The 13,808-nt window shown below is 58.9% G+C and overlaps 2 protein-coding genes across 2 annotated transcripts in view; one reads left to right on the plus strand and one right to left on the minus strand.

Moving 5' to 3' along the window:
* CASTOR2 (cytosolic arginine sensor for mTORC1 subunit 2) overlaps positions 1-5,612 on the plus strand; it is a 57,047-nt gene extending 51,435 nt beyond the window's left edge. The window contains exon 9 of the mRNA XM_039255205.1: positions 6-5,612. Within this exon, the coding sequence (XP_039111136.1) occupies positions 6-71 (66 nt within the window). The 3' untranslated portion in view covers positions 72-5,612. The remainder of the gene's footprint in view (positions 1-5) is intronic.
* Positions 5,613-8,239: 2,627 nt separating this feature from the next.
* Positions 8,240-13,808, minus strand: part of RCC1L (RCC1 like) — a 29,346-nt gene continuing 23,777 nt past the window's right edge. Inside the window, exon 11 of the mRNA XM_039255228.1 lies at positions 8,240-8,986. Within this exon, the coding sequence (XP_039111159.1) occupies positions 8,909-8,986 (78 nt within the window). The 3' untranslated portion in view covers positions 8,240-8,908. The remainder of the gene's footprint in view (positions 8,987-13,808) is intronic.

A 13,808-nucleotide genomic window follows, 5' to 3' on the forward strand; every position in this document is an offset into this window, starting at 1 on the left:
TGCAGGTACCAGAAGAAAACATCAACGCCGTCATCAGCGCCCTGAAAGTCAGCCAAGCAGAGAAGCATTAGGAGGGCCTCTTCTGCTTTTCCCCGTCTGCCCCCCAGGCCTGGGCCAGGCCCCTACCCCGAAGTTTCTTCTCACAGTATTTCTCACAGACTGGAAAATCGGCCCCGGGGGCCCCCAAGACGGGGCCTCAGGGAGACACCCCCGATTGTTCACCCTGCCAGGCCTGGGGCCCAAGCTAAGGCCTCCTGATGCCCCCCTGCCTTCCTGGAGCCCCCAGGCCCTCCAGAGACTTCCCAGCTGCCTCCTCCGCCCCCACCCCTACTCCAGAAAATGATATCTAAGGCCCAGGGAGCCTGCCAGCTGACCGCCTTCCCCTCGCCCCCTGCCCAGTTGGGGGCAGATGCTGAAGGAAGCAGGCTCCCCCTCCAAGACAATGGGGTTCTGATTTTCGGGTCGTCTTGGGGAGCTGGCTGAAGGGAGCCGAGTTCATGGAGACCAGGAAGGCCCCTGTGAGGCCCTGGGGCTGGATGTGGTGGCCGCTGGTCTCCGGTTCCATCGGCTCCGGGCTGGTTCCCGCAGAGTGGAGGCCGGTGCGCTGGGGAGGCTCTGACAAGCATGGGCAGGTGGACGGGGCCCCGATCTGGGGAGCACCCAGGCCACCCAGAACTTCACCTGCCATCCACAGGGCCCACGCCCCGACTCCCAGCAAGACTGCCAAGGGGACCCTGTCCAGACCGTCCCTGCCGTAAGCACTCTTTCCTGGGGCAGTCCCCAGGAGACCCACCAGCCTGGGGCTTGGGCTCCTGTCCCTTCCGCTTCCCCTGGACCCTACTTGGGCAGGCGGAGCCTCAGTTTCCCTGAAGTGGGGGCACCCCCAGCACTTTGGACCTGGGGTTCCTTGGGGTACCCCCACCCCCAACAGTCGACTAGACCAGCACAGGGCTCCGTCACTCTCCTGCCCCCTCCCCTGCCCCACTTTTGGGGGGATGTGGAAGGCCTCTGCCCCCAACTCGCCTGCCTGCCTGGCCCTCAGCTGGCCCATGGCGTTCATGAGTACCTGACCTGGGAGGCAGCTTATCTGAGCCTTAATAGAGAAAACCGTACCGTACGTTTTAGTTTCTTATTTAATGTATTTGCGCCCAGGCTGTGGTTGGCGGCAGTTTCAGCGGACAGGGGACGGGCCTACTGAGTTCTGTTGGGGACTCTGAGGCTCAGGGTCACTTGGCTGGCCCCCTGTGGCTCCAGGGACAGGCTTGAGAATCACTGGGTGTCACAGAAGCATGAGTGCTTTTTCGCTTTTTCAGAGCAGGAGGCAGGCAGCAGAGGTCTGTGACAAGTTAGGGGTTCCCCCAGGGCGCCCAGAGGCCCGGGTCAGTGGGCGGCCAGGTGGCAGTTCGGCCAGGAGGAATGGGGTGAGCCTCATTCCCCCCTCCCCTCCCCCCGCCCAGGCACTTTTTCTCAGGTGGCAGCCGCCTTGCGCTGTTCCCTAGGAGCTCAGAGGAGAAGGGGCGCTCTCCCTGGTGAAGGGCTCATGTGAGCCCCCCTGCCCCGTTCTCCCAGCATCGGGGGGCCCTCTGCCTCCTGGGGGGGTCCACCAGATGAAGGAGCGCTGTGTCTAGATCCTTGAAGATGTTCAGGGCTCAACCACTGATTAGGAACCCACCTTTTTTTTGGTTTTTGGTTTTTTTTTTAAAGTTAATTCGTGTTGCACAAAACTCTTAAAACAACCAAAACGTGTCCATCTGTTTGCTGGCTCCAAAACGGGGGGTGGGGTGGGGCGGGCAGCCGAGCAGGCAGGAAAGCACCCAACCACGTCCCCTTTCCCTCCTTGGAAGGCCTTGGTTTTCCGTGGCACGCCTCTCCAGACTCCTTCGCCGTTGGGTCCCCTGGTGATGTCACTTCTCTGCCTTCCCTCCCTCCCCGCCGAGCAAATGTGTTGGCCCCGTGACCCTGGAAGCGTGTGCTACCCAGACCCCCCCCCCCCGCAGGACGAATCTATTGTACACACTTATAAATACCTGTGTTTTATGTTGATATAGATATATACTGTAAATAGCATATATACTTGAGCAATATATATGTTAATATATGCTGTGTGAGCACGCACACGCGTGTGTGCACAGTACGTGGACACGGACCCCGCCGTGTGCGTGCGTGTGTGAGCATGAGGGCCTCCTCCTGCCGCGTCTGCCGTGCACACGGGCACGTTTTGAGCCACCGTATATTTTTAATTCAAGTATATAGGCAATACGTTATTCGAGAAGCCCTGACTTGAGAGAAAAAAAAAAAACCAGCAGCCCCAGAGCAGAGCCCCAGGGCTCCCTCCCCGAGTCTCCCCTGAGAGATGGATTCAGCCCCTTCCTGCACCCGTTTCCATGGCTACGCCCCTGGGCACCCTTGTTTTATCTGGGGGACGGTGGTGTGGAGAGAGGAGTTTTGGAATTTCTTGCCCTTGAGCAGAAAGGCCCTGTGACCATTGCCCTGAGCCCAAAGACCTGGGCAGGTAGGTGGTCCCGCCACAGCTTTCCACCCCGACCCCCTCCCGTCCCCTCCCGTCCCCTCCCGTCCCCTCCCGTCCCCTCCCCTGCCCTCTGGCTGTTCATGCTGAAGGCTTACCAGGTCCTTTTCACCTGCAAGCTTAGAAATTTCAGCTTCTTTTCTCAGGCTGCCTCCTGGACACTGGCCCCGTCTAGCCAAGAAGGACCAATGCCCTTGGCCTTGGGTCCAGAAGGGGCTGGGGCGAGGGCTGTTGGCAGCCATCTGGGCCCGGGTCCAAGCTGCCATCTGTAGCTTCCCATTCCTCGGGCTCCCCTCGCGCTGTGCCTGTGAGGAGCATAGTCGGGTTTGGTCCCCACAGCAGTTTGGGGGGGAGTGCTCCCCATTTGCTGGGTGCGGGGGCGGTCTCCAGACCCACCAGAGCGGCCTGAGGAATGCGCTGTCGAGGCTGCAGATCTTTTTGCTCTGGCTGGTGGGGCACGTGGCAGGGGCAGGAAAATGGGGTTCCTGAGTGAGGAATGGGGTTCCTGCTGAGAGGTAGGGGTGAGTGGGGGCCCCGACCTGCCTCCTGGGCTCTGGGTGTGTATCTTTGCCTCCGTGCCACTCCGCGGTAAGGAAGGCTCGCACCAGCTTAAAGCCACCCTCACCCCTTGCCTGCCCCATCCCTGCACACTAAAGAGAGGAGGCGGGGGAGGGGGAGGCGTGACCACCCGCTTCTCCCTCACCCCCAGTTACGAAAGTCTGGCTCAGACCCTCAGCATGGGCTCCCCTGGGTTCCAAGAAACGCCTTCCTCCTTCTGCACCCCCTTCCTCCACAGGGGTCTCCAGAGCCCAGGGCACACGTTCAAGCTGGAGAGGCAGGCAGACCTCCCTCCCCGGGATCTGGGGGTCCAGAGTGTCCTAAGCACCAGCATTCTGCCCCCCTGCCACCAACTCCAGGCTACAGGCCCCTGGTGGGGAGAAGAGGAGCCGGGTGACCGGGGGCTGCCCGCCCTGGCCTTCCCCATCAGACAGCGTGGCCTTGGTGACCAGTGTGGTGTCCAGAAGATGCGTGGTCTGGCGAGGCTTGACCCCTGTGAGGTGACAGAGGATGGCAGAGAAGGTTCTGGGGTGATGAGTAGGGTGAGGCCCCTGTCTCAAGCTAGGGTACCATTTGCCTGATAGTCAAAGATGAGGCAGAGTCAGGAGTCCTGTGGTCTCCCTAGGCCGCCTCTCTGGGCCTCTGGATTGGACGTGGGGACAACCTGGGTTCCCTGCCAGGGCTGAGAGGGACCCTGAGGATCTCCCGGGTGATAGCCAAGCAGTCCTGTGTTCTGTGACCTAGGAGTCTTTGACACCACCTCCTGAGTGAACACGGAGTAGGGGGTAGGAAGAACCCCCCCACCCAATATATCTGTGCCCCCCTGTAAGCCAGGGCTGGGGATCAGCCAGTCGTGGCTGTCACAGCCACTGGGAAAGGGAGCTGGTGTGTGGCTGTGTGTGTGGTCTGTGAGCAGAGCTTGAGGGGCGAGGATAATGGGGTCTCCCCCTCAACCCCCCCCACACCACCCAAAAGACCCCCAGAACTTTGGGTTTTCAGGTTTCCCGCTGTGCTGAGGGAAGCGCTGGGCCTGGAGGGGGCGGTAGCCCTCCCTGCAGAGAGGCCGCCGGAGGGGAGCCAACCAAGATGGCCTCTTGGTGGTCAACCCAGCAGAGGGCCAGCCTGGGGAGAGAGGCGGGGGTCGTCATCGTCGTGAGGGCAGCCGGGTCCTACTGTAGCTAGATCCCTTTTCCTGTACCTCACAGCTCATCCCAGCTTTTCTTCGTTCTTTCATTTTCAAATTAGAGGCAACAAAAGAGCAAAGCTTCATTGTGTCTCTTCAGACACATTGTGTCTTCAGACCCTGGGAGAAAGCCACAGGGTGGGCTGTGGCCTTGGTGGTGACACCCACACCCTCCTGTGAAGCCTGCTCTGTAGAAGGTGAAGGCCAGGCCGGGCGGGAGCTGTTGGCTGAGGCAGCCCGTTGGGGCCGATGGCGCTAGGAGTGGCCCTGGTCAGAGGGACAAGGAACCTGTGGCCGCAGCCTCCGCGCCGGTGAGGGAATTTGAGGCTCGGAACAGGGCGGGGGAGGGCTGGGGGTCAGGACGGTGGCGTGTGCTCAGCCGCAGCTGTGTGTATACGTCCACGCGGAAGTGTGCCACACCGTGACCTACACGTCAGCGTGTGTGGGAGCATGTGTGTGTAGAGCCCGCGTCTGAGCCAAGGGCCCACTCGTTCGGTATCCTGAGGCCTCGGGAGCGCTCTGCGCAGAGAGTTGTCATAGGGTGTGGGGGCAGAGGTGTTCCCAGCTGGGGCTCTGCTGTGCCCCGCGGACGCCTGGCAGCCCACGCAGCCAGCCCCGAGGGGCTAGACCTGCCGGGCCAGCTCTTCGAAGCATCCGGCCCTGAAGACGGTCTTCACGGGGAGACGTTTAGGGTGCCGGCGCCCCTCGCCTACGGGGCGGGGGGGGGGGGCATATCTGCAAAGAGCGTCCAGCGAAGTCGGAGACCAGGGTGGGGAGTGCCGTGGGTGGTGGATGAAAGATGGGCCAAATTCGTGTCCCAAGACCAAGGTCAAGCCCAGGGCATTTTCTTGTCCTCTGCCTCGGTTTACCTATTCAGAAAATGGTCCAGGGAGAACTGAGCAGGGCGGGGTGGAGGTGGAGAGAGGGCAGGGGGCTGATGACAAAGAAAATCCCAAGTCCTCCTCTTGCTCTATGCCAAAATTATTTCCGTTATCCGGAGATGGGGGTGTGTGGGTGTTGGGTGCATGATGGGGCTCCGAGGGGCCTCTGCCCTACCCAGGGCCTCGCCTCGGGGGGTCTGGCCCTCACCTGGCAATGCCCCGGGTCACCAGCAGCAGCAGTGGCACTCATCTGTCCCAGGGCCTGGGCGAGGGGGGAGCACTGGGTGACCCTAGGCCCCGGGGCCCTCACGCTTACTCTCTTTCTTGAAGAAACACAAAACCCTCGAGATTCATGTACTGTATGACGGAGAGAAAAAAAGTACCTAATGTCCCCCCCTCCCAAAAAAAAAGACAGTATATTTTGTACTTTGTAAAGTGTTAATTAAAATGGAGAAAAAAAATGGATGGTGGCTGATGGCTGGCTGATTTGGGGCTGATGTGGGACCACGTGTGCGATCCTTCCCTTCTCCACGCTGCGGTTGGGGGTGAGGGGGTGGAGGACAGGTGGCAGGTGCTGGGAGGAAGGAGACAAGGCTTCCGGCCCAACACCCAGAGTCTGAGGGAAGAAACGTCCCCCAGAGCGGCAGGGGCCGTATTGGCTGCCTGGTGCTGCGTAACAAGTTGCCCCCAAACTTAGCTTTAAACACGACTGTGGGGGGCGGGGGTGAGGTTTGTGGGTTGGGAATCCGAGCACAGTCAACAGTCCCGGCACAGAGACCCCCATGAGGCTGCGGGCGTCTGAAGTCTTGGCCAAGAGACCAGAGGCCCTACTTCCGAGCCTGGCAGGTTGGGCCCGGCTGCTGGCAGGAAGCCTGCTTGCTCCTCTCCGCGGGGGTCTCCCCACGGGGTGGCTTGGGTTTCCTCACGGGGTGGTGCCCAGCCTCCCCCAGAGCAAGGGACTCGAGGGCCAAGGTAGAGGCCAGAGCGGTTTTGTTCCTCCCAGGCCTCAGAATTCACGCGCCACCGCTGAGCACCATGCTGTCCTCCTACGGCCTGGCTCCAGTCTGACCCGGGAGGAGGCCGCTCAGGGGTGCGGAAACCAGCAGGTCAAGCTCTCGGGGGCCATCTTGGAGACTGGCCGCTACACCTGCCATTCCTTCCCAGACCTATGGCAGAGGTGGGGCCGGGTGTGGGGGTGGGGAGGGGAGGGCCCCCCCCAAGCCTGGAGCCCTGCTGTGGACACCACACCCCCCCACACCCCCAGGAAGGACTGCTCAGACAAGACACTGGAGGCAAGAGGGAGGGCGCGTGCCCAGCACCCCTCCCGTGAGCCTCTGGTGTCTGGCTCCTTGCTGCCTTGGAAGGTGGGCATTGGGGCTGCCTAGGCGTAAGAGAGGTCCAGACCTCTCTGGTATCTTCCATGGAAGGCAGGTGTGAGCAGGGCAAGGCTGAAGACCTATTCCTGTGCTTGGCCCCTCCCGCCCACCCCCACCCCACCTCACCCCTGCCCCTGGAGATTGAAGGGCAGGAGCAGGGGGCTAGAGCACTCTCCTACCACCCTGAGTTCCAAAAAGTTCTGCTGCTCTGAAGGCTTCTCCCTCTGGGGTCTGCGGACTGAACGCCCTCTCAGGCCTTCAGAGGATGACATCCATGGGGACCCAGGCCCAGTGCTGGGAGGGTCAGGAATGAGGGGACAGAAGCTGAGAAGAGACACCGGCACCGAAGAGGACTGTGGAGAGACTCTGGCATGTGGCTGCCACATTCCGACCAGCCTGGGGGACCAAACCCGACTGGAAGACGCTGGGTTTTAAGACCAATCCCAGGGCGTCCCTCACAAGTACCATGGTCGCTGTGTCCAAGATGGAGGTAATTACTGGATGTGAATCTGGGGTGGAAGACTTAAAACCATTTGACAGACGCTGCCCAGCACCATCACACCCTGCCCCTGAATGCCACTGGTGGGACCCCGGGCATGACCTTGACCTTCTAGGACACTCACCCTCTGGAAACCAGTAGGAGCTTTAAGATGTGTAGTTCACGGAGGACAGATTTCTGTCCTTCGCTGCTGGGGCGACGTGGGATGCGGCCCAACCATGAGTTTCAGGAAGGAAAACGACAAAGTATTTTCAATTTCTCTCTTTAGTTTATGGGAAATCTTTGCTGTAAGCTTAACAACTGCTTCTCTACAGAGAAGTGGAGGGAAGTCCCCAGGAGAGGGGTCCCAGGGCCGCACCCCCAGAGGCATCCTGGCTTATTTCTGGGGCCTCAGGTCACACACAGCAAGGAATTCTGCTTAACTAAGTACCGTTACACTTTAAGACTCTCAATTTCGGCTCAGGTCATGATCCCAGGGTCGTGGGATCGAGCCTGGCGTTGGGCTCCATGCCGAACTAGGTGCCTGCTTGGGATTCTTTCTCTCTCCCTCTGCCCCTCTCCCCCACTCTCTCTGTCTCCAAGATTAAAAAAACATTTTTTAAATGTTTATTTTCGAGAGAGAGAGAGACGTAGCATGAGTCGGGGAGGGGCAGAGAGAGAGGGAGACACAAAATCCAAAGCAGGCTCTGAGCTGTCAGCACAGAGCCCGACGAGGGCTCGAATTCACGAACCGTGAGATCATGACCTGAGCCAAGGTCGGATGCTCAACCGACTGAGCCACCCAGGCGCCCCGTCCACTTCCAACCGCAAAGGCCCCACGTCGCCAGCCCTTCCCCGATTTTTCTCCACGACCCACGTAACCATCTACCGTATTTTCCACCTTGCCTGTTTACTGTGTTCCACCCGGTGTGATGAACGGAACCTGGCAGATGGGGGGGTGGCTCACAGGAAGTATCTGTTGAGGGAGTGGACAAAAGGAAGGAGGTGTAGCCACTGGGCTCCCCGGTTTGCGACACGATCATCGTTTAGTTTTAGCTTCATTATTTTCTACCAGCTGAGCCATGGGAGGAGAGAGACCCCTACAGAAAACTCGCCTTCAAGCAGGACTGTCTTCTAAAGTTATCTGTCCCCAGCTTCTAGTTGTCTCTTTGTCCACAGCTCGGTTTCTGAAAGCTCGGCTCTAACTGAGCAGGTAAGATAGAAATAAAAGGCGTCTTCAGTGCTCAAAAATAAGGCAGAAAATAGGCTTTATTCCAAAAGAGAGTTCTAAAAGAGGTTTTTAAACAGAAGGACAAGTTATGTCACCAGCTCGGACATTCTCCAGGGCTTCTGGTCTCCTCCCTGGGCAGCCCTGTGGCCAGGCTGCGGCGGGATGGGCTCACTGCTCGCCCCAGCCGGGCGGGGGGCGGTGGGGCCCAGATGATTGAGTGGACACCCCGGGCAGCAGCCAGGCCGGGCTCGCCCTGATGCCCACATGCCAGCCGTGGGCCCGGCTGTGGTCGGAGGGTCCAGAAGGCCCCCTGGGACCACGCCGTCAGGCCCTGTTTACGATCAAACAAAATGGCACACCACAGAGCTAGGCGTTCCCCAGACCGGCTTCTCCGGCCAGAGGCGACCCCGGGGCTGTCATGTGTGGGTGACCCTCGCCCTGCCAGCGCCACGCGGCCTGGGACTCGTGTCACTGGTGCCTGGCCTGAACACAGCAGGTCCCCCGCCAGCTGGAGAGGAGACAGAGTCACAGGCCTTCTTCCAGGACGTTCCTGCTGAGGGCACCAGGAGAGCGCGTCACACTTCGCAAAGGGCTCCAGTCCCCTCCGACCCCCTGCTGAGCAGTCCAGGTGGTTCTGAGGCCAGGCCTGGGCTCGCACAGGTCTGGAAGTTGCATCAGATGAACGACTTGGCCAGAGTCACCATGTGGTCCACACCACACGCCATGTCCACGGGCTCCCCGGGCAGCGTCACCTGCAAAACAGGACCCAGCACCCCGTGAGGGGATGTGGCCAGCGGTGCGGGGCGGGGGGGAAGGTGGGAGGTGGACGGGCTTGGAGGAGGCCCACCTGGGCCTGACCCCGGCTCTGCCTCCTGGCTGGTGACTTAACCTCCCTGAGCCTCGGCTCCCTCCCCAGAAGTGGGGGTGCTTCTGCCTTGTTGGCAGGTGTGTGAAGATGAATAAATGCAATCACTGTGGAAAGTCATCCCAGCTCCTACCGGCCCACGGCAGACAGGACCCTTCGCACCCACCCACTGGAGAGGCCGCTGGAATGTGCCCGCCCCGCAGCCCACGCCCCGAGTGTGACCCTGCCAAGGGTCAGCACCTGCCCCCCACTCAGGTGCATGGTGGACCCCCCAGGACTCCCTGGAGCAGTTCGGAAACCCCTTCTCCTGCAGCCAGGCTCTGCCTGGGGCAGCATCTTCACCGAGTCAGCCACCTAGGTCGGCGATTTCCCCGATAACCTGCACCCGCCAACAAGGACGGTCACCGCGGGCCTCGTGGGACGTCCCATCAGCGCTGCCCAGCTGCACCAACATGTCACTGCAGGATGGTCCAACCCGCAAGGTGACATCAGGCTGATGGGGAGGCTCTGGCCTGCTGGCCTTCAAAAGGACTCACTGTGGGCGCCTGGGGAGCTCAGTCGGGTAAGCACCCGACTCTTGGTTTCAGCTCAGGTCATGATCTCATGGTTAATGAGTTCGAGCCCCGTATCGGGCTCTACGCTGACAGCATGGAGCCTGTTGAGGATTCTCTCACTCTCTCTCTCTCTCTCTCTCTGCCCCTCCCATGCTTGCACTGTCTTGGTCTCACTCAAAATAAACAAACTTAGAAAGAACTTTTAAAAATAAAAGAAAATGACTCTGATGGTTCTACAGGCTGTGGCCTAGGAAACGACCACCCCAACCGGCTCCGGGTGGGCCCGCAGCTCAAGGATTTGCCCATCCATCCCCATAGCCAAGCCTGTTCTCTGGAAGAGGGGCGCTTTCCTTCCTCCCGTTACACTATTTTTTTTTTTTTAATGTTTTATTTATTTCTGAGAGAGAGAGAGACAGCATGAGCAGGGGAAGGTCAGAAAGAGAGGGAGACACAGAATCTGAAACAGGCTCCAGGCTCTGAGCTGTCAGCACAGAGCCTGACACGGGGCTCAAACCCATGAACCATGAGATCATGACCTGAGCCAAAGTTGGATGCTTAACCAACTGAGCCACCCAGGCGCCCCTCTCCTGTTACACTATTATCATTATTTTCAAGAAGCAAGCCACTCGCATGGCTGCACCACAGAATGACATTCCGTGAAAAAGAACAATAAGGTATTAAATACCTTCTTCCTCCTGATTTTATTTTTAAGTAATCTCTACGGCCAGTGTGGGGCTCGAACTCACAACCCTGAGCTCAAGAGTTGCACGTTCTTCCTGCTGAGCCAGCCAGGCGCCCTGGTATGAAATACCTTTTTTAGGTTTGTTTATCAAGTGTTTATTTATTTATTTTGAGAGGGAGGGGGGAGCGAGCAAGCATGTGCATGTGGGGGAGGGACAGAGAGAGAGAACCCCAAGCAGGCTCTGCACCTTCAGCACAGAGCCCGATGCCAGGCTCGAACTCACGAATCAAGAGATCATGACCTGAGTCAAAACCGAAAGTTGGATGCTCACCCGAATGCGCCCCCTGGGTGCTCCTTAAATCTCTTTTCGTCCCACCCTGTCAGCATCTGCCCCTTGGTCCCCACCTTTCCCCTGAACTGGATTTTTCACTGGACCCCACCCTCCTTCCAGACAGGATGCTGCTGCTGCTCTGTGTGACCCGATCCAAATTCTGCCACCCTCCCCTGGTGGCGGCCCTCCACCAGGCAGCGCGACAGCCAGAGGGGGGTCCATAACAGCCCGTGGAGCTTACTGAGCTCAAGGGTGGGAGGGCGCCATCCAGATGGCCTGGCCTAAAGGCCCAGAGGAGAAGCGCCGGCCCCTCTGCGTGCGGAGACGAGTCCATTAGGGGCTCCTGGCCAGCAGGCAAATGGACGCGAGTAGCTGCGTCGCGCCACCTGCCATGCCCTCCCTAAGCAAACATCTCCAGCAACACCAGTCACAGAAGGCACTGATGGAGGCGCAGAGAGCACTCCAGGCTGGCCACGGAGGCAGAGGAGGACAGGCTGCCTGTGTGGTGACAGGGCCTGGACGAACTCCTAGCAACCCTCCTGGGCCATTAGAGCGCATCGTGTTGACCTCCCTGGGGAGGCTGCCGCCCTCAGCACTAATCTGTCCCCAGGCTGCGGCACGTGAGCACCTGCATTCTTGCTCCTCGGGCGCTCTGGCCATTAGGGCCCCGAGCGGGGTCCACCACCGGCCCCAGTGTACGGGCCGGGGGGGCCGGTCAGGGCTGGGGAGCAGCGGGGTCCCTGCGGCCGCACTCCCCCTGGCGCACAAGGGCTCAGCTCTCAGGGTATCTGAGCAAAGTCCGAGAGAGACTGCTCTCTGCTGTATGTTCTGTGTCGTCAACAAGGTTCAAGTTTCTAGTCTAAATCACTTCACACTCACAACAGAGTTACTGCAAAGAGAAATGGATCCCAAAACTGAACCACATCTGACCTGAAGGACTCTTAAAAGTTTGAGCAGAATCCTTCAGGAACATTCCTCTTCACAACGACAAGGTGGTAAGACACACATCCACGGGAGAAGGCTGGGAGGGAACACCGGGCTGGGCCCCCGGCTACTCCCCGACCTGGCTGCGTCTGCAGGGTCCCCTGTGGCAGCAAGAGGTCATTTCCCCCAGACGCACTCCTGGGGCCTAGAGCCCGTCTGCCAGCCCACGCGCCCCAACCTGGTCCTGACCCGAGGGGCACATGGCAAGGGGCGGCACCGTCTGCACACGGAGCCCCATGTTCGGGTCGCAGCCCGCCTTCTGACTGGCCCTGAGACGGGGCAGCCCCTGGATCCCCAGTGAGCGTAGCTGCAGGGGGGTGGGGGTGGGGGCTTCGCAGGGTGTCTCAAGGCTGAGGGGGAAGAACAGCAAGGTCCCGGCACAGCAGACAGCCGCCTCTCAGGCACACAGCGACTCTGGTCTGGAAAGAGCACCCAGGAGGGCGAGGAGGGGCTGCCCCAGTGGCCCGTTCCCATGTCCTCAGCGCCGCCACAGAGGTGGGAGGGTCCTGGACAGACCTGGGCGGTGAGCGCCCACCTCTCCCCACCGCTGCGGACCTCAGTCTCCAGCTCCAGGCCTTCGCAGAGGGCAGCACAGAGAAGAGACCACGGTCTCAAAGGTGGACACGTCGGAGCCTGAATCTGGGCCCTGCTGCTCACAGGATGAGCGGCCCAAAGAAGTCACCAACCCTCTCTGAGCTCTGAGTGTCCGTGTGCAGCAGGAAAAGCTCCCTGGAAAGCTTCCGGAAGGACAGGGTTTTGAATCGGGTGGCTCTGCTGTCACTCCCTGGGCCTTCATACTGTCGGAGAAGGCCGGGCTCTGTGCGTCCACAAGCAAGACTTAGTGCCCATTGCAGGAGCTGCAGGGAAGGCTCTACTGGTTTCCTTCCCCTCCTGGAAGCCTTTTTTTGTTTTTCTTAATGTTTATTTATTTTGAAAGAGCAAGCACGAGCAGCAGAGGGGCAGAGAGAGAGGGAGACAGAGAACCCCAAGCAGGCTCCATGCTGTCAACACAGAGCCCAATGCGGGGCTCAATCTCACGAACAGTGAGATCATGACCTGAGCAGAAGTCAAGAGTTGGACGCTTAACCAGTTGAGCCGCTCAGGAACCCCTACCTTCTTGGCATACTTTTATTTTTTTATTTTTTATTTTTTTTAAATTTTTTAATGTTTTATTTATTTCTAGAAGAGAGAGAGAGAGAGACAGCATGAGCAGGGGAGGGTCAGAGAGAGAGGGAGTCACAGACTGAAACAGGCTCCAGGCTCTGAGCTGGCAGCCAGCACAGAGCCCGACGCGGGGCTCGAACCCACGAACAGCGAGATCATGACCTAAGCGAAAGTCGGACGCTTAACCGACTAAGCCACCCAGGCGCCCCTTGGCATACTTTTAAATGATAGAACAGTTCCCCCTCCAAAAATTAATAAGAAAACACAGTTTTTAAAATAAAAATCGCCTGTAATTTTAAAAACCATGAAAGGGGCGCCTGGGTGGCTCAGTCAGTTAAGTGTCCGACTTCGGCTCAGGTCATGATCTCACGGTTCATGGGTTTGAGCCCCACGTCGGGCTCTGTGCTGACAGCTAGCTCAGAGCCTAGAGCCTGTTTCAGATTCTGTGTCTCCCTCTCTCTCAGAAATAAAAAAACATAAATTTTTTTTTTTTTTAATTTTTCAATGTTTTATTTATTTCTAGGAGAGAGAGAGAGAGCGTGAGCAGGGGAGGGTCAGAGAGAGAGGGAGTCACAGACCGAAACAGGCTCCAGGCTCTGAGCTGGCAGCCAGCACAGAGCCCGACGCGGGGCCCAAACCCACGAACCGCGAGATCATGACCCAAGCGAAAGTCGGACGCCTAACCGACTAAGCCACCCAGGCGCCCCTAAAACATAAATTTTTTTTTAAAAAACATGAAACCAGGGGCTCCTGGCTGACTGCACGGAGCCTACTTGGGATTCTCTGTCTCTGTCTCTCTCTCTCTGCCCCTCCCTCCCACCCCCTCAAAAATAAACATTTAAAAAAAAAAAGTGAGTGCAACTAGGAACAGACCAGAGTGAAGTCTAACTGCTAATAAGAGGCTGATGTGATCTTGAAGGAATGCAGCCCCGCTGACCCTAAAGCTGGTCCCTGCCACTGCCCTCCCCAGAGTGCAGCCTGGCAGCTGGGGCCA

The sequence above is a fragment of the Hyaena hyaena genome, unplaced genomic scaffold, assembly GCF_003009895.1.
Source record: "Hyaena hyaena isolate Hyena2069 unplaced genomic scaffold, ASM300989v1 scaffold_514, whole genome shotgun sequence".
In the NCBI taxonomy this organism is placed as follows: domain Eukaryota; kingdom Metazoa; phylum Chordata; class Mammalia; order Carnivora; family Hyaenidae; genus Hyaena; species Hyaena hyaena.